Genomic DNA, 20,161 nt, shown 5'->3' with positions numbered 1-20,161 from the left:
GCTCCGGGTGTGTGTTCACGGTGTGTGTGTGTTCACTGCTGTGTGTGTGCACGTTGGATGGGTTAAATGCAGAGCACGAATTCCGAGTATGGGTCACCATACTTGGCTGAATGTCACTTCACTTCACTTCATCCAAACTGTGTAAATATGAGGTGCTTCCAGGAACAGGGTTGTGACTAATTGAAACTGAGCAATTCCAGCATTATGGGCATGACATTTGCAGTCAAAATTGAAATATAAATTTTCATAGAATGTGTATTCATTACAAATATATTGAACCACCTGTTTATGTTTTCCTTTTAAAAGTTTCCTAAAATCATCCAGACATCAGCAAAATATCAATCTATGAACATGCTTTATATTTTAGATGAAGGAAATACACGTTTTATGGGCAAAAGACATGTCATTTTGTAGACTTTCTGTGAATTACATTGCACAAACCAGACGCAACAAAATCCACTGAATGGAGAAGGGTTGGCTCTTCACAGAACATAAAATATATGTTTTATCAAAATTTTCATTTTTGCGTTTCGGAGGAAAATTCTGTTACAGATGTGAAAGTTCTGAAAGCAGAATTTATCAGACTATGAAAATGTGTGTAATAGGATTTAAAAAAACTTTAACTGAGACCTCTACTGGTGTCACGATGCACACACAATGACGATACAAGAACACGCAGATAAACTCAAAATAACAGTCTTTAATAAATACAAACAAGGCAGGGCAAGACAAGTCAAGGTAGACACAGACAGGAACACCGGGAGTAATGAGTAGACCAGAAGAAATCAAACTGAACAGACAGGACTATATATACACAGGATAATCATAGATAATGAGACAAACACGGCTGCACAATAATTAACTAATGATCACATTAAACAAGGACAGGAAACAAACCAAATATGGAAACAAAAGGCAGGAACACAAGACACACACGACAGAGGACTGACAATTGGGTACTTAAAATCTGACCACACAGTTAATCAACATAAAAAGTGTGAGACCTGCATTAAATACATTTACACCAGTCTACAGCAGAGACAGATGCAGATGTAATTATTAAAAAATTTGACATTTTAAATGAACTAATGCTGCTCCAAGTCATTGTTAATTATTATATCATAAGTATTTATAAAAATGCTCTTCTCTGAGTTGATTTAGGCTAATAATGTGACAGTGGCTGTACAAACTGTTTTACTGATTCTTTTCACTGCTGAAACAGAGACGAGATACATTTCAAGTTTCTTTCAACATACTTTTTAATTTTCATTCATGTTTATTTCATGCATAGACTAGTTGGATAGAGGAAGAGATTATTAGTTCACATGCGCTCCTTACTGGTGCTGTGTCATGCCACATTGAAGAGTGTCAAAATTACATTTACTGTTTGAATTTTGTGATCAAATTGACAGAATTTCAAAGCTGAGACCTTTTTGCTTTTTGCGATTATTGAACAGGAGGCATGCTATAGTTTAGAGAAGTAAGGGGGCTTTCACACTAGCAATTTTGTTGCACACCCGGGTTCATTTGAGTTCAGTTAATTTGAATACTCTTTGAACACTGTTTTCTGAACTTAGGTGCACACCTTTGAACCCTACCCTACCCTTCTTTCGCACTTGGTTCGATTGCTTGGTCCGAACCAAAATTTGATTGATCCAACTCTCACTGCCCCTACTAGATTGCGTTCACATGGTGGTTTTTGGTTCAAAACCACATTACATTTTCATCATCAGAATGGCAGCTTTATCCCTGTGGCTAGATAATGACTATGCAGAAGACTGCTCCTTCATTTTTGTTCCCGAGTAAAAAAAGAAATACCCTAAAGTTGGACTAATATTGATGCACTTATTTTAATTGTACTATACTAAGTGCATATTAAATGTGTTATTTTGGAACAACTTTAAGTATGTTAAGTGTTCTTTAAGATATACTTAAGATTAATTTTAAGCTAATTGCAATATATTTAGTTTAGTACTTAAATGGAACCACTTCAACTACCTCTTTACATTTCGTTTAAAATGCACTTTTGTACTTCTTGAACTACTTGAAACATCTTCAGTAACAAATAATCTCATTAGAAATGCATTACCAGTACACTACAAATAGACAATAATAGATTTTTTTCAGTATTCAAAATGGTATGTTTAAAAGTGCAAAAATAATTTTAAAAAATGACACATGTACACACACATTTAGAAAACTTTAATGTATCTTGTTTTGTACGTTACAACAAATTTCTTGAGTACATTTAAAAAAGTACAGCAGCATATATAAACTCTTGACCAAAATAATCATCATGTCATTATTAGAATGGACATAAGTTGGCGCTGATGGGCACTGGGCAGTCCACGACATATATGTTGTACGGGCATCCCGAGTTCAAATCCTGGCTCGTGGACCTCTCCCAATCCTGTCCCCATCTCTCCCAATTTGCCTACTGTCAGTATTACTGTCTTATCAAAATAAATGCAAAAAATCCCAAATTAAAAAGAATTGGCATAATTTGGCTTTGTACAGAAAGCTTCTAGTTAATTGTATTAAGAATTAAGAATTATTAATAAAGAATTATTATATGATATAAACTTAATCTTTAATAAATTACAAACATGACACAGCACTGAAGGGTTGTGACATATCAAATTTAGCCTTTATAAATCCAAAAATGATCACTGTTAGGACAAAGTGAGTGTATTTATTTTTATCAGACATGTTTTTATCTTTCTTTGGTCTTTCTTTGGAAAACTTGAAATATAGTCTGAGAAAAAGTAATTTTACTATTGGTGCAGAATTCATTTGTGGTGGATATACATGGTGATTTCTTTCAAATTTCTATTAACACACATGGTCACACATCATGGTCCAAGTGTTGCTACTAACAAACCATTAAACCAACTTTTGCCTCAATAAACTCCTAATTTGCTGCTTATTAATACTTAGTCAGGTAGCTGTTAAATTATGGTATTAGGGAAAATTAGGGATTTAGAATATGGTCATGCAGAATGCTTTATAAGTAGGGTACAACGGTGGCCCCCCTTAAGAACAAATGTGCTATTCGCTGCGCCTAAAATGTATAATTGCAGAAATAATATATAAGTTATAGTGAAAATTATTGGAGCAACAGATTTTGTGTGAAAATAAATCATTCATGTTGTTTATTTTGTTTAAAAATCTTATAAATGTATGTGTCAGACCTCTGTCGTGTGTGTCATGTGTTCCCGCCTCATGTTTCCATATTTGGTTTGTTTCCTGTCCTTGTTTAATGTGATTATTAGTTTATTCTGTTCAGCTGTGTTTTAGTCATTAACCTGTGTATTTACGTTCCTGCCTGTTCAGTTTCGTGTCGTCTGGTCTACTCGTTACTGTCTGTGTCAGCCTTGCATTGTCTTGCCCTGCCTTGTCAACATTAAAGACTTATTATTTTGAGTTACATCCTCGTCTGCATGTTCCTGCATCCTCCTCGTGTGTGCACCGTGACAGTATGAGGTAGCAAGAGGGGCCTTTTACCCCGCATCCAGGGTTAAAAGGCCCACCAACATGGAGTAAAAGGCACACGGTATTGATACAAATACTTCAGCTAAAATAATGGTTTTTAAAATAATGTCTAAGTTAATACTTGTTCAAAACAATCACTTTAGCAAAGTTTGTATTATTTTCTGCTTATTGAATGAAAAATACTGTCATTAAAATGTGTTAACATAAAAAAATATTTTAAAATACAGAAACAAAATCATTTTAATAAGTAAAGATTCTGAAAGTACTGAAGGAGATCCAATAATAATTGAATATATATTTACATTAATAACAATAAATTATATTTTATTATATGATATGATTTACTGTATATCATGTTTTTAAATATGATGGTTTCATTCTAAACATGGTTATTATCTCTAATATGGACATATAATATATGATTTACCATCTGAATCTAACCATGTCATGTCAACAAATGGAAAGTCAGTGATCTATTAATTATCATGTTAATTACTGTGCACTTTTAGCCCCAACTGTTACGGGGCTGACGAGACGTGAGACGTGCGGATCCATATGCAAGGCTTTATTATAAAACATGGTCAGAAACAGGCAGGGTCAGACAGTGGCAAACAGGTATGGCAAGGGCAAGACACAGCAATCCGTGGAGCAAGTGTGGGTCGACGATCAGCGAACAGTATCCAAAGGGGCAAGGCAGAGAGATAATCCAGAGACGAGAGCAATAATCCAAACGGCGAGCGAACAGAGTCCAAACGGCAGAGGCGAAGGGTAAATCAAGGAAACACGGGCAGGGTCAGACACGGCAGGAAAACAAGGCAAGACTAAGGCTAAGACAATGACTATGGCTATGGCTATGGCTCTGTAAAGTTGCTATCGCTTGGGGAGTGATAAATGCTAACAATACTCGGCCCCGAGCAAGAGCAAGTCCCAGACTTATTGAGTGATTGTGAAATGATAATCAGGTGTGTGTGATGTGTGAATGGTGACAGCTGTGATCTGTGCAATGGATTGTGGGAACTGTAGTCCAGTGTGCTGTGTAGTGTAAGAGTCAATGTGGTGAGTGAGTGACATCTGGTGGCGAGTTAACGGAAGAGCATGGCCAGGATTCGTGACATAGCCCCCCCCCAAGGAGCGGCTTCCAGACGCTCCTATATAGTCCAGGAGGTCGGTGGAGCAGAGGCAGAACAGGGGGAGGGACGGAGGGCCAGGTCCGTGAGGAAGTGGGAAGACCGGGGACTGAGGCAGAACCGGCAGAGCAGGACACCCCGGCGGAACCGGAGACCAGGACAGAGCAAGAGCCCACCAGAGCGGAGCAGACGGACCAGGAGCCCACCAGGGCGGAGTAGATGACCACCAGACCGGAGTAGAAGACCACCACGGTGGAGCAGACGACCACCCGACCCGAGCAGAAGACCACCATGGCGGGGCAGACGACCACCAGACCCGAGCAGAAGACCACCAAACCCGAGCAGAAGACCAGCACGGCGGAGCAGACGACCACCAGACCCGAGCAGAAGACCACCACGGCAGGGCAGACGACCACCAGACCCGAGCAGAAGACCACCACAGCGGGGCAGACGACCACCAGACCCGAGCAGAAGACCACCACGGCAGGGCAGAGGACCACCAGACCTGAGCAGAAAACCCTCGCCAGGAAGCAGACTGGGCAGGAAACCATGGCAGAGTCTGAGATCTGGGGGAATCAGAGACAGACAACACAGGGAGAGCAGAGACAGACAATACAGGGAGAGCATTCATGATCTCAGGGGGCGCGGCAGGGCAGGACGAGGATTCATAGACGGCATTTTTAGCCGTGACAGAACAGGGCGAGGGTTCACAGACGGACTCTTTAGCCGTGACAGGGCAGGGCGAGGATTCGCAGACGGCCTCTTTAGCCGTGACAGGACAGGGAGAGGGTTCACAGACGGCCTCTTTAGCCGTGACAGGACAGGGCGAGAGCTCACAGACGGCCTCTTTAGCCGTGACAGGACAGGGCGAGGGTTCACAGACGGCCTCTTTAGCTGTGACAGGACAGGGCGAGAGCTCACAGACGGCCTCTTTAGCCGTGACAGGACAGGGCGAGAGCTCACAGACGGCCTCTTTAGCCGTGACAGGACAGGGCGTGAGCTCACAGATGGCCTCTTTAGCCATGACAGGACAGGGCGTGAGCTCACAGACGGCCTCTTTAGCCGTGACAGGACAGGGCGTGAGCTCAGGAACGGCCTCCATGGCCGTGACAGGGCAGACAGTGAGTTCAGGAACAGCCTCCATGGCCGTGACAGGGCAGACAGTGAGTTCAGGAACAGCCTCCATGGCCGTGACAGGGTAAACAGGGAGTTCGGGAACGGCCTCCATGGCCGTGACGGGGCAGACAGTGAGTTCAAGAACGGCCTCCGTGGCCGTGACAGGGCAGACCGTGAGTTCAGGAACGGCAAACGGCAAACGAGTTAACGGAAGAGCATGGCCAGGATTCATGACACCAACAGCAGGGGCGCTTTTTACCCCAAATACCATACTTTTAAATATTCTTTTGTTATTTAAAACCTGTTGCTTTAATTATATTTAACAAAACTGAAAATTATAAAGAAGACCTTTGTCTCAAAATATATGCATTAATTTTAGCGATTCTCATTTGCTATTTAAATCTACAACATTTTAAAAAACATAATATATTAGATGCAGTAAGCACAGAATCAACTTTGCACTGCTGTGCGAGATCGCGTCAAAGATCAGATAAATATACACGTGCATCTTGAAAAGCGGATGTTTTGGAAAGTGCAAAGCCATGTTTTTGTGCCATCTAGTGGTGTAGATGAAAATAATATCAAAGGTGCCTTTTACCCTGGGGCGTCTTTAGCCCTGTTGTACCCTACTAACAAACAGCCAATATGTTAATAATAAGCATGCTAATAAGCAAGTAGTTAATAGTGGGAATTGGTCCCTACACTAAAGTGTTACCAAGCACATTAATGCTGGAAAATACAAAACTAAAAGAACAAACAAACAAACTGTACAGCACTAATACTTTACACAACTTCCCAGGAGTAAAGCTTTATTTTGAGGCAGTTGAGGCATCAGTTATATTGTGACTAATTTTATAGACATGTAACAGTTATCAAAGTGTTTGTACAGCACGGGTTAATCTTTGGTTGACCAATCAGTGGAAAGGTGCGTTTGATGTCTGTCTACATGTGGAGATCAAATATCTCTTTATCCATTTTCAACCCTGAAAAAAAAGAACTGAAGAATGAAGCCAAATCCAGTATTAAGTAAGGAAAACAAATTATTCCAATGTACACTGCCTGTACCGGCTCACTATAAGCATGTTGAATATAAATTAAAATAAATATAACCTTCTTCAGGTTAATACTCAAGCAGTTTTTGGAAAATTCATGAGTCCTACTTGTGTCAAATCTGAAGTCATTTCAGTTCGAGTTTGAAGTCTATTAAAATGGGAGTGCCTGGTTTGAAAATTGATATGTATGAAACATCTAGTACATCTATGTTTTTCAGCAATTGCATAATAATAATAATATTATATATATATATATATATATATAACTAATAACTCATCTTTTTATTTTTCTGTATATTCTCTGCAGTCTTTCCAGCTGCAATATTACGCAGAAAGGTTGTGCTGCTCTGATTTCAGCTCTGAGATCAAACCCCTCACACCTGACAGAACTGAATCTGAACTATAATGAACCAGGAGATTCAGGCATGAAACTGCTCTCTGCTGTGCTAAATGATTCACACTGTAAACTGGAGGAACTACAGTGAGTTTAGTCATGTTGTTATTGAATAGTCTTTACCTGTAATGATAAAAATTGATTAGAAATTTAACTGCTCAAACAGGAAATTGATAGTAAAGCCGAAACAGAGTATGAAGATACATAATGACCTCCTGAGATTCAACAGATAATCATAACGTCATATCAGTGTTAAATTTGACTAAATTCTTCAGTTTACGGCTTTATAGTTAAGTTTAGAACTTTTAATGGATTGATAAAAATGTTATCTAAATCATCAGTGTAATTTAAATTATCAGTAGATACACATTTCTGTATCTCTCTCTCTCTCTCTCACACACCCACACACACACACAAACACACACACATACAGAAATTACTGTTCACATCATTCATGTTCTTTACTCCCTGCAGGCTTCGTTACTGCAGTATTGGAGAGGAAGGCTGTGCTGCTCTGATTTCAGCTCTGAGATCTAACCCCTCACACCTGAGAGAACTGAATCTGAGCTTTAATAAACCAGGAAACTCAGGAGTGAAGCTGCTCTCTGCTCTACTGGAGGATCCACACTGTAAACTGCAGAAACTACAGTGAGTCTCATCACATCTTAATAATTGTAATGTTTCGAGTAAAAAAAGAAATATTACACTAATGTGTTTTCTGTAGCAGTGGTTTTGTTTGCTGCCCTCTCACCATAAGTTCAAAACTCTTTTAAAAATATATTTAGAAAATAAATAAAGAAAAATAACTTAATTGGCATCTTGATGGAACGTTTTTTCAAAACCAGCACTTTACTGTTTGTTTTTTTCAAACTCACAGCTAGAAAGTGCTTCTCTCATTTCCACCCAGTATTAAAGTACAATCGGAATAAAAGCAGGTGTCCCCTCTGTTGTTTCAGCCAAATGAATATTGAATGCAACTTCCAAAGCAAAATATATAAATATATGAGGTGACCTTTTATCTCAAACTCAAGGTAAAATATTCAAAAGCATGGGGCAAAAGGTCCCCAATATTGATACAAATATTTTAATTAAAATAACACGTTTTGCATAATTTCTAAGTTAATTTCTGTCATAAATTTTGTTATTGTAGTACACTTACTACAAGTGGTAACCAAATACATTTACAGAGATAGTATGTTAAAAGCACATTTTAGTTTATATTCTTGGTGCCTCAAAATAGCACAGATGAGTACACTTAGACGTTCTCAAGATTAGTAATAAATAGAAATGTTTAGTATAATAAATACAAAATTAGCACTTTACATACATTCTTTTCACCTGGGATGTCAGACAGCTATTTATTACATTAGTTTACAGTACGGATGTTTTTTTGTTGTTTTTTTTTGTTTTTTTTTTACCCAAAATACCATACTTTTTATAGTCTTCAGTTTGAAAAACAATTGATTTAATTACCTTGAACAAAACTGAAAACACAATATATTTGTTTTAGAATTACATATTTTTTCTCACTCGTTCCCTTGTGTGTTTTGACCAATGTGAACTAATAATAATAATAATAAGTCCAGGACATATTCATATTCATTATAATGAGATCACGCCCACGAGCCGATCAGGCATTTCAAATTTTAAACATCCACGTGAGACCCACACGCATGTAAACAGCCACATCACTGTAAACAAACGTGAAGTGTTCGTCCTGGCTAATTTTTGTTTCTGGAAGAAGACCCGCTGAGAGGAATAACCCAGAATTTACCTCACAACGCGATGTGTCGCACAGCTAGATCCAGTGGAGGATGTCATTCTGATGAGTAGCCTAAGATTACTTGCATCTGTTGTTATTGTGTTATTGTGACATAACTTGTACTCATTTTTACTAGTTAAGACTTTTTCCAAACTATAGCTCCTGACTACATGAAATCAAAGTGAAACACTCTGAAATGTGTCATTTCATTGTTCAAATGTCTCACAATGTCAGGATATTTTTTTTATGTTTCATAACATATAAAACCACAAGATATAAAAGTAGAAGGAGTGTTAACACTATGATATATAGAGTCTATGAATTTTTGGCACAAATGTGTGTTACTGTTCAAGTCTCAGTGTTCAGATCAGTATGTTCAATCATGTGTCCTTGACCTTCACTGTGTATGTTTTTATTATACTGTGTTGTAAATAAAATACAAATAATACAAATAAATAATACAAATAATTAAAAACTCATTATTTTACTCTCCTCACACTCTTATTTTACCTGCCTCAGTCACATTCATATTGATGGCCCATTATGGGAGGCCTTTTGTCTCTCAGGTGTGAAACATTAAATATTCATGGCCATTGTCACTCCCTTGCATACGGGCATTCTGTCACAAAACATGTTTTACAAATGTGAAATCAATAGATTGTTTTCTGTGAGCGAGTAAAAAAGGTGATTTTTACATCATTTTGTAGCAAAAACTGTAGTCTACCGCATCCAATTCTCAAAAGTCTTGTGAACAAATATGTATTTTATGGCCTTATTTCAGTGACTTTAAAATGTTAGTTTTTCACTAACCACGCATAAATGTTTTCTCAAAAACACAAACATGTACATTCATGCTGCTCACATATTACTGTAGCCCAGTTTGTGCTGAATACAGTGTTATCAGACTTTAGCCATTAATATGTTTTTAAGATACTGAAAAAAACACAAATGTCAGGGCATGTCAAAACTTCTCCATGGCCCCAGAACACCCTCAAAACCCAGAGGTTTTGAGATTTTTTTTGCTATGTGATTTTGCTTTTGGGACCTTCAGAAAACTTTAACTCAATTTTTCTCAAAAATGTTTATCGACTTCAAACAGGTGTAGCTCAGTCATTTTTTAAAATAAAAATAACTAATTAACTAATTTTTGACAATTTGCTCATTGTGACTCATTCTGCCAGCACATGTCAGATAGATAGATAGATAGATAGATAGATAGATAGATAGATAGATAGATAGATAGATAGATAGATAGATAGATAGATAGATAGATAGATAGATAGATAGATAGATAGATAGATTGATTGATTGATTGATTGATTGATTGATAGATATACACTCACTCATTAAGTTATTTTCACTAACAGAAACGTAATGTCACAGATAAGATATTTTAAACTTGAAATTTTAAACACGTGTTTAAAAAATTAGGGGGAAAAAATTAGACACCCACAGACATCAAGAACCAGTGTATGTTTCTCATCAATTGTGACATGCTTCATGCTGCAAAGCACCATAGTATAAAACTCATGGCTCACAGCATGCATTGCATGAAGCATGTCACCATTGATGAGAAACATAAGCTAGTTCATGATTTTGGTGTGTCCATTTTTTCGCCCAATGTGTTTAAAATTTCAAGTTTAAAATATCTGATCTGTGGCATGAAGGTTCTGTTGGCGAAAATAACTTGAAAATGAAATGAAAAACTACTTTCGGTTAGTGATGGGACTAGACTTCATGATGATGTAAACCATATAGCCTTATCACTCTTGTTTATGGTTTCCTTTTGAAACAAATTATGTTTTCATAAACACTGTCATAAAGACCACAAACTTAAGTCGTGGAAGTCGTGGCCTAATGGTTAGAGAGTTGGACTTGTAATCCGAAGGTTGCGGGTTCGAGTCTCCGGCCGGCAGGAATTGTAGGTGGGGGGAGTGAATGTCCAGCGCTCTTTCCACCCTCAATACCACGACTGAGGTGCCCTTGAGCAAGGCACCTAACCCCCAACTGCTCCCCGGGCGCTGCAGCATAAAATGGCTGCCCACTGCTCCGGGTGTGTGTTCACGGTGTGTGTGTGTTCACTGCTGTGTGTGTGCACGTTGGATGGGTTAAATGCAGAGCACGAATTCCGAGTATGGGTCACCATACTTGGCTGAATGTCACTTCACTTAACATAAGAGCCAAGAGTCAAACTTCCCAACTATTACAATAATAGTAACCAACTGTTTTCAATAAAACAACATCTAAATCTGTTAATTCTCAGAATTGTAGACTAATGAGAGAAATAAAGTCAGTCTGGTTTGTAATAAGAATGATTTCATGTCTTTTCAGTTGATTTCATCTAATGCTGTGGCTGTAGTTGTAATTAGTTATAGTTCTCGTGTTTCTCTTTCATTCAGTTATTCTACTTGTTACCATCAGGTGTCATCAATAATCAAACAATCATCACTTAATTAACCACTTAAGTACCTAATTAAATCTAACACTGCTTCGATGTTACTTTTAACACCCTGCTGGTGGTTGATTTAACACCGGGGAATTTACTGTGGAGTCACTCTCAGTGCCTGGTTTGATAATTGATATGTATGATATCTGTGTTTTTCAGCAATTACATTGAACACAAGAGACATTAATAACTCATCTTTAATTTTTCTGTATATTCTCTGCAGTCTGTCCAGCTGTGGTATTACACAGAAAGGCTGTGCTGCTCTGATTTCAGCTTTGAGATTAAACCCCTCACACCTGACAGAACTGAATCTGAGCTTTAATAAACCAGGAGACTCAGGAGTGAAGCTGCTCTCTGCTCTACTAAAGGATCCACACTGTAACCTGGAGAAACTACTGTGAGTGTTATTATATTATTGAAAAAAAAAACTGTGTGAAAATACTGCCAAATAAAAGCATTTCATGTTAAAGGTATAGTTCACCAAAAAAGAATATTCTGCCGTCACTTGACTTATCTCCAAAACAGTATGACTTTCTTCTGTGGAACATAAAAGATGATATTTTCAGAAACATTTTTATCCACACAATGGAAAGCAATGGTACAAAAACTTTGGTTGCAACAATGTTCAAAATATCATCTATTGTGCTCCACAGAAGAAAGAAGGTCATACATGTTTTGAACGACATGCAGGGAAGTAAGTTATGACATGTTTTTGGGTAAACTATTTCTTGTAAATGTAAATGACCAAAAACAATGATTATACTGAATGTGCCAAAAATATAGACCATTAAACAACAATGTAAGTATAAGCCAAAATAAACCATAAAGATAAATAATTACATAATTATAAACTGACAAATTCAACATTGCAAAGTCTTTCTCCAATTCACGTGTAGCCATGTTGAATTTTTTATTTTATTTTTTAACTGTCCACAGAAGAACAGGCATTTCAACACACAGTAAACACAAACTAACATCAACATCAAAAACTCACCCAGGTTAACTAAAGCTCAAATAATGATACTAAAGAGGGGGTAGACAGACGAAGGTGATTAACAACTAAGGGAACACATTAGGAACTGATTCAAACAAAATGGGGCAGGAAAGAGGGAACTGAATAAAACACAACAAAAGGTCCATAACTGTGACAGTAACTGCCCCCCCCCCCCCCGACATCGCGCCATAGCAGGATGCAAAAGGAGGGAGAGAGGGGTTTATGAGGAGGACGAGGAGCAGGCAAATGTCTGGCAAGCAGGCAGACAGATGACCAAGGAGGCAATGATGGAGGGAGAATCCAGAGAGAAGACAGGAGGAGCCAGGGCAGAGCTGAAGACGGAAGGAGCAAAGGAGGAGCAAATAGAGGGAGGAGCCAGGAGCAGAAGGAGCCAGGTGGGACCCAGACTGCAGCCAGAAAGGCGGCCTACAGTGGAGCCCGATGGAGGGAGGAGCCATGGTGGTGGAAGGGCTGACAACCCCAGGGGGCCGACTGACGGAGGTAGAGCAGGTCTTAAGGGAGCCCGCGATGGAGACGGTTAGCCAATGAGCCAAGGCGATGATGGGGATCCGCAGGGACATGGCGAAGCTGATGGCTCTGGCAAATGAGGTGCAGGCAGCGATCCATAAGCCTGCGGTGGAGCTGGAGGGAGGGAGGAGCCCAGTGGAGCCGGAGGGATGGAGGGATGATGCGAAGCTGGAGGACTGTAGTCCTGAGACAAGGGCAGGTCGAAGGCAGAGCTGGAAGGACAAGGGAGTCCGGCGGAGCTGGTGGACTGACGGGCCATTGTGGCGATAGGAGCCAAGGTAGAGCTGATAGGCCTATGGGCTGAGGTGGAGTATGGGTCTCTGAAGATGGAGGCAGAGACTGGGGATCGGTCAGATGGAGCTGGAGACTGACAGTCCCACAGTGAATCCCCACCACGCTGAATGCTGAATTGCAGCTCACCAGCACCCACTCAAATTCGGCGAAGTTCCCCCGAGGACCATCCCCAGACAACTTAGCATGTGTCACAGTGTTTAGGCTGACCTTGAAGAACATTGGTCTCAAACTCAATTCAGGGAGGGCCACAGCTCTGCACAGTTTAGTTCCAACCCTAATCAAACGCACCAGATCCAGCTAATCAAGGTCTTCAGGATTACTAGAAACTTGCAAGCAGGTGTGATTTGGAGCTGGTTGGATCAAAACTGTGCAGAGCTGCGGCCCTCCAGGAATTTAGTTTGAGACCACTGTTGTAGAAGGTACACAGGCAGTTGCCTGGGTAGTGTGTGAAGTTGAAGAGTTCCACAAAGATCCATGTATGATCCTTGAAGGAGCGCTCAACATCAATAATTGACCTGGGATTGAGCTAAAGAGGGAGCTTAAATAATGAGACTAATAGGGGTTAATAATGAGACAGGTTACGGTGGTTAACAGAATTGAATAAAACACAACAAAAGGTCCATAACTGTGACAATTATATACTGTGCATGAGTACTTCTCATGTGTATTGAAATGTGTTCTTCATTTTGTTAAAAGTGTATGAACGTTATTTGGACTCTGATTGGGGGCTTCACACATCAGTTTGAATAAGACAGTGATGTGATTAGTCAAAGGAATGGGAGGGAGAGACAAAGAAGATGACTGTGCAGAGACAGTAATGATGACACGGACTGTGTGGCTATAAAAATGGTTAATTGTTATAGTGTTAATCCACTAAAGTGAAGTGTAGTGAAGTTTTTATTAAATCATACAGAAGTTAAAGTGATAAACTGCATTAGTCGTCAGTTTATCACTGAGTATGTATCAAATGTTTATACATTTTTATATACGTATGTATCAAATGTATGTGCATTTGATACATACAGTGGTGTGAAAAAGTGTTGGCCCCCTTCCTGATTTTTTATTTATTTGCATGTTTGTCACACTTTAATATTTCAGATCATCAAACAAATTTAAATATTAATCAAAGATAACACAAGTAAACACAACATGCAGTTTTTGAATGAAGTTTTTTATTATGAAGGGAAAACAAAATCCAAACCCACATGGCCTTGGGTTGCCCCCTAAACCTAATAACTGGTTGGGCCACCCTTAGCAGCAACAACTGCAATCAAGCGTTTGCGATAACTTGCAATGAGTCTGTTACAGCGCTGTGGAGGAATTTTGGCCCACTCATCTTGGCAGAATTGTTGTAATTCAGCCACATTGGAGGGTTTTCGTGCATGAACCGCCTTTTTAAGGTCATGCCACAGCATCTCAATAGGATTCAGGTCAGGACTTTGACTAGGCCACTCCAAAGTCTTCATTTTGTTATTCTTCAGCCATTCAGAGGTGGATTTGCTGGTGTGTTTTGGATCATTGTCCTGCTGCAGAACCCAAGTTCGCTTCAACTTGAGGTCACGAACAGATGGCCGGACATTGCCCTTCAGGATTTTTTGGCAGACAGCTGAATTCATGGTTCCATTTATCACAGCAAGTCTTCCAGGTCCTGAAGCAGCAAAACAGCCCCAGACCATCACACTACCACCACCATATTTTACTGTTGGTATGATGTTCTTTTTCTGAAATGCTGTGTTACTTTTACGCCAGATGTAATGGGACACACACCTTCCAAAAAGTTCAACTTTTGTCTCGTCAGTCCACAGAGTATTTTCCCAAAAGTCTTGGGGATCATCAAGATGTTTTCTGGCAAAACTGATACGAGCCTTTATGTTCTTTTTGCTCAGCAGCGTTTTTCGTCTTGGAACTCTGCCATGCAGGCCATTTTTGCCCAGTTTCTGTTCATGACTCCACCATAAGAAACTGACCTTAACTGAGGCAAGTGAGGCCTGCAGTTGTTGTGGGGTCTTTTGTGACCTCTTGGATGAGTCATTGCTGCGCTCTTGGGGTAATTTTGGTCGGCCGGCCACTCCTGGGAAGGTTCACCACTGTTCCATGTTTTCTCCATTTGTGGATAATGGCTCTCACTGTGGTTCGCTGGAGTCCCAAAGCTGTAGAAATGGCTTCATAACCTTTTCCAGACTGATAGATCTCAATTACGTTCTTTCTCATTTGTTCCTGAATTTCTTTGGATCTCAACATGATGTGTAGCTTTTGAGGATCTTTTGGTCTACTTCACTTTGTCAGGCAGGTCCTATTTAAATGATTTCTTGATTGCGAACAGGTGTGGCAGTAATCAGGCCTGGGTGTGGCTAGAGAAACTGAACTCAGGTGTGATAAACCACAGTTATGTTTTAACAGGGGGGAGGGGGCAAACACTTTTTCACACAGGGCCATGTGGGTTTGGATTTTGTTTTCCCTTCATAAAAAAAAACCTTCATTTAAAAACTGCATGTTGTGTTTACTTGTGTTATCTTTGATTAATATTTAAATTTGTTTGATAATCTGAAACATTAAAGTGTGACAAACATGCAAAAAAATAAAAAATCAGGAAGGGGGCCAACACTTTTTCACACCACTGTACTTAGGATTGTGACAAACTTTCTATTCATAAGTGGTATGGATTAACTGGAGAATGAGCCCCCTCCGGCAATGTTAGAGACGATAACCAGGTAGCGATTCAGGTACCCTAAATTGCCTTTGAGTTCCCCTGGCATCGTTGGATTCCCTGATTGGGATCGTGCAAGGAGTGACGATGTTCAGGACAGGGGCATCACTTTCTTTTTCCTTCTTGATCATGTCTGTGTGGCTCCCTTGTTCACTGAACTGTGATGTGTGAACTGTGACTTCCTGTGATTTTCGTCAGTACTATTTTCCATAATTAATAAGAATTGGTAAGAGTGAAGTGGCGATGTATTATTTTTCCACCCCCACACACCCAAGTCTTGTTCAGGCCTGCACCGTTTATTTGTTTTTGTTTTGTTTTGTTTTGTTTTTGGGGACAAATTGTGACATTTCATACAACTTAAAGAGTCTGGGCCCAGTGAAGGTTGAATACTAACTGATGTTATATGTAACGTAATGTAAACGTGGTGACTATACACAAAAGAGTTGATTAGCCATAACGTATTTACTCTCATTTATCCCAAGTTGGGTGGTTCATTTGAGTACAATTTTCAGCTTTCAAGTAAAAGAGACAAAATGTAGTATTTGTCATTTTATTTCTCTATTCAGTCTTCTGAATTTTCAATAGGTTCAATAGGTTTATCTAAATTTCCAATAGAAATTCTATTTAGGGGATCATTAGCGAATCCAGGGCACTCTAGATAATGGGACCTAAGGAGTTCTACACATGAATAACAGATTTACAAGTACTCAGTGTTGCTGTGCAAAACTTAGTTTTTGGATGAAAATGAGATTTAAACTATTTAATCCCACCGATCACAATAGTGACCATAAAAAAAAGGTTTTCATTTATAAAGCTCTAAAAACCTTACTGACTGATGTTTTAGTCCACTTCCTGCAAATATGAAAAAATAAAGGGTCTCAAATAAATATGCAGTCTCACATGATTAATGCAAATTGTCACATGACCAGAGTAGTTTATTTCCTGTTTGCACCTTGCGAAGATAACTGCATCAAAGCTCCGAAACCAAAGGCTAGTAAAGTATGTTAGCATAAAGATATGAGAAAGATTTTTGGTGCACATTATCTTTAAGGTGTCTCTTATAAATATATGAATTCACATAAATTCAGTTTTGTTGAGTGTGGTCATAGAATGAGTAAGCATATTGATGGTCACAATACTGACCAGTGGGATAACAGTGAATTTAGGTCTACAATATAAATCCAATTGCAGTTGTTAGTGAAAATTGCAATAAATTGTTGCAAAGACAAAATATTGCACTAAATTAAAAATTCAAATGTCACAAAAAAATTACAATGTTGATGTTGTAATACTAGTAGCACTAATATAAAAATCTGATGTTATACTTTACAAAAAAGTAAAAAGTTTTTGCTGTCTGCCTGAACCAAAGAAATAAAAGCAATCATATTTTTTCCATTGCATCGTACTGCATCGAATCGCATTGTGTTGAATCGAATCGAATTGAAATCGGATCACACTGCGTCGTAATAGGAGTGAATCGCATCACATCACATCACTTCACAAGCTGCTTCATATATACCGATTTTTTTTTTTAATGTAGATAATTTTAATAACTAAAATCTCTAACTGCCAGATTTCCAGTAAAAAAAATGTTAAAGTCATTTATCACAGTTACACACTCTAGCGAGTTAAGGACTTTTGCCTTTGTAGGGCAGAGTGGCAACTTTGTTTTTTCTTAATCATTTTTAATATATACTGTTTAATGTATAAATCATTTTAATATGCCATAGCTATACTATAATTACTCTTAAAATAAGTTACTCTTATTTTAACATTATCACCTATATGGTACTACAAAAGGTTTAAAGAGTGAAAATTATAAACTAGTTCATTATCAAAATCGGGAATTGTGTGGGAGTAGAGTGCATTAGTTTGTGATGACAAGTTAAAATCTCTGTAGCACCGATTCTGGTGTGTGAGAGAGAAAAGCAGTGCACATACATACAAACACACACCTACACACACACAAAGTGGTTGTTTTTACATGTCACACAAACAGACTCCTGAAGACAATCACAGAGATCATTCATGTTCTTCACTCTCTGCAGGCTGTGTAACTGCAGTATTGGAGAGGAAGGCTGTGCAGCTCTGATTTCAGCTCTGAGATCAAAGCCCTCACACCTGACAGAACTGGATCTGGGCTTTAATAAACCAGGAGACTCAGGAGTGAAGCTACTCTCTGCTCTGCTGGAGGATCCACACAGTAAACTGGAGAAACTACAGTGAGTGTCATCACATCTCAGTAATTATAAAGTTTTGAGTAAAAAGTAAAAATACACAAATGTGTTTTCTGTAGCAGTGGTTTTGTTTGTTGCCCTCTCTCCCTCAGTTCAAAACTTTAAAAAAAAATAATAAAAATGATTCAGTTGGCAGCTTACTAATTGATTCATTTTGATGGAGCGTTTTTGTCCAAACCAGCACTTTGCGTTTTTTTAATGTCACAGCTACAGTGACTGCTAGAAAGTGCTTCTCTCATTGCCTGTGTTTGGCTGAACTTCATAGCCAACGATACGATATATTGAAGATACATATGAAGCAGCTTGTGATGTGATGTGATGTGATGCAATTCATTCCTATTACGACGCAGTGTGATCCGATTTCAATTCGATTCAATTCAACACAATGCGATTCGATGCAATACAATGCAATGGAAAAAATATGATTGCTTTTATTTCTTTGGTTCAGACAGACAGCAAATCATAAATTAACTTATGTGTCTTCTGACTTCTAACTTCTAACAAATTTATCAAATAGACCAGGCTTATTTCAGTTAGACTGACTCATTGTCAAATGATTTGGTTCTATAAAGCAAATTTAACATAGATCAACCTCTGTCCCTGTGGCTACTTATGCTGGTAAACTAACCTGGTCCAGGGCAGGCTAACTGTCAGGCTAAGCTGAGCTCCTCTAACACTGAACAATAGGAATGCAATGATATTACCACTGACTCTCTCACATAATACTATAGCCATGCAGCTTTTCTCTCTGGTTTTATGACAGCTGTACCTTTTATAGTTAGAACAGATAGCATTAGAACATTACAATCTAACATTGCTCTTTAAAGCATTAAAATAACTAAACTAAAAGTTAAAATCACTAAATTAAAAGTACATTTTAACTTCTATAAGAAACACACATTAACGCATCTGAGCTTAGTAATTAGGACTGTATTAGCTTACATTTTATTTACCCATTACAATAGCCCCTTTACAGTTACTGCTATCATAAAATTACACTTGTGTAGGTTTAAAATTCTACAGAAGGCATATTTAATATCCAACAACAAATATTTTAGCAAAATGCATATTTGACTCAGAAATATTGCTTTCTGCCTATTAAGCGTGCATGCGCGCAGCAGTTCACTCGCTCATTCATTCACGTAAGCCTCGCCCACTCCTGACAGCAAAATGGATATATTTGCATGACTTTCTAACATTTACAGATGAAAAATATACTCGTGAAATGTCAGTTATGCACTGAGGAAAACACAAATGCATTTAACAGCACAAATATATTCGCTGTTTGCCATGGTGGGCCATGCACTTGAGAAGCAGTTTGGAGGGCCGAAATCAATCTACATGTAAAATATTGGTCACTTTCTAAACAATAAAAATATAGCACATCCACTAGTAATTATACATAAATAAATGGGGTTTTACGATGTAAATATGTTAGAAACCATGCATCACGTTACAAATGCCAACTTGTATCCGATGCACACTTGTTTAAATCGATGCATCGCATTGTTAACTTTTTTTGCCGATGCACAGAGCGAATCAGTGAATCTTCCCATCCCTAGTCTGTAAAAATTGTATATGTCCCTTTTACATGAGTCCACCTTTAGGCCTACTGTAAACTATCACACATTGCCTGATTGTTTACTAGCTACTGGCCAGGAGTCACTTTAAACACTGCAGAACGACACTATATGTTGAGAAATTCAATAAAATACCAAGTCTACATGTTAACGTCATGATAGATACAATTCATAACTCTACTAAGCATCCATCCCACTGTTACTGAGCAAAGAGAATTCCCCTTATAAATCACTTCCCAACTCTAGAGTAATAAATTATAAGGCAAACGAGTGTTAGCATACAACTGTTCCATTTTATTTTTTGTTACAGTTTGCAGTAGGAATGTGTTGCAGAGCTAAAGGAACAAAAAGATCATATTTAAGTAGATGAAAAAACAACAGGAAGATTTAAAATTTTCCATTCTAAAACACAGGATGTTATTAGGACAAGAA

General features: G+C 38.6%; 1 protein-coding gene across 1 annotated transcript in view; it reads left to right on the top strand.

Annotated features, from left to right (window-relative positions):
• The window catches only part of LOC306875296 (NLR family CARD domain-containing protein 3-like), a gene marked incomplete at its 3' end in the record, with an annotated part of 28,251 nt that overhangs the window by 2,504 nt on the left and 5,586 nt on the right, over positions 1 to 20,161 (top strand). The window contains exons 3-6 of the mRNA XM_079425764.1: positions 7,095 to 7,268; positions 7,656 to 7,829; positions 11,613 to 11,786; positions 17,961 to 18,134. Of these exons, the coding sequence (XP_079281890.1) occupies positions 7,095 to 7,268; positions 7,656 to 7,829; positions 11,613 to 11,786; positions 17,961 to 18,134 (696 nt within the window). The remainder of the gene's footprint in view (positions 1 to 7,094; positions 7,269 to 7,655; positions 7,830 to 11,612; positions 11,787 to 17,960; positions 18,135 to 20,161) is intronic.

Source organism: Barbus barbus (genome assembly GCF_936440315.1).
Source record: "Barbus barbus genome assembly, chromosome: 9".
Lineage (NCBI taxonomy): Eukaryota > Metazoa > Chordata > Actinopteri > Cypriniformes > Cyprinidae > Barbus > Barbus barbus.
Note: the sequence above shows the minus strand (reverse complement) of the source record. Positions and strands in the feature narration are given on the sequence as shown.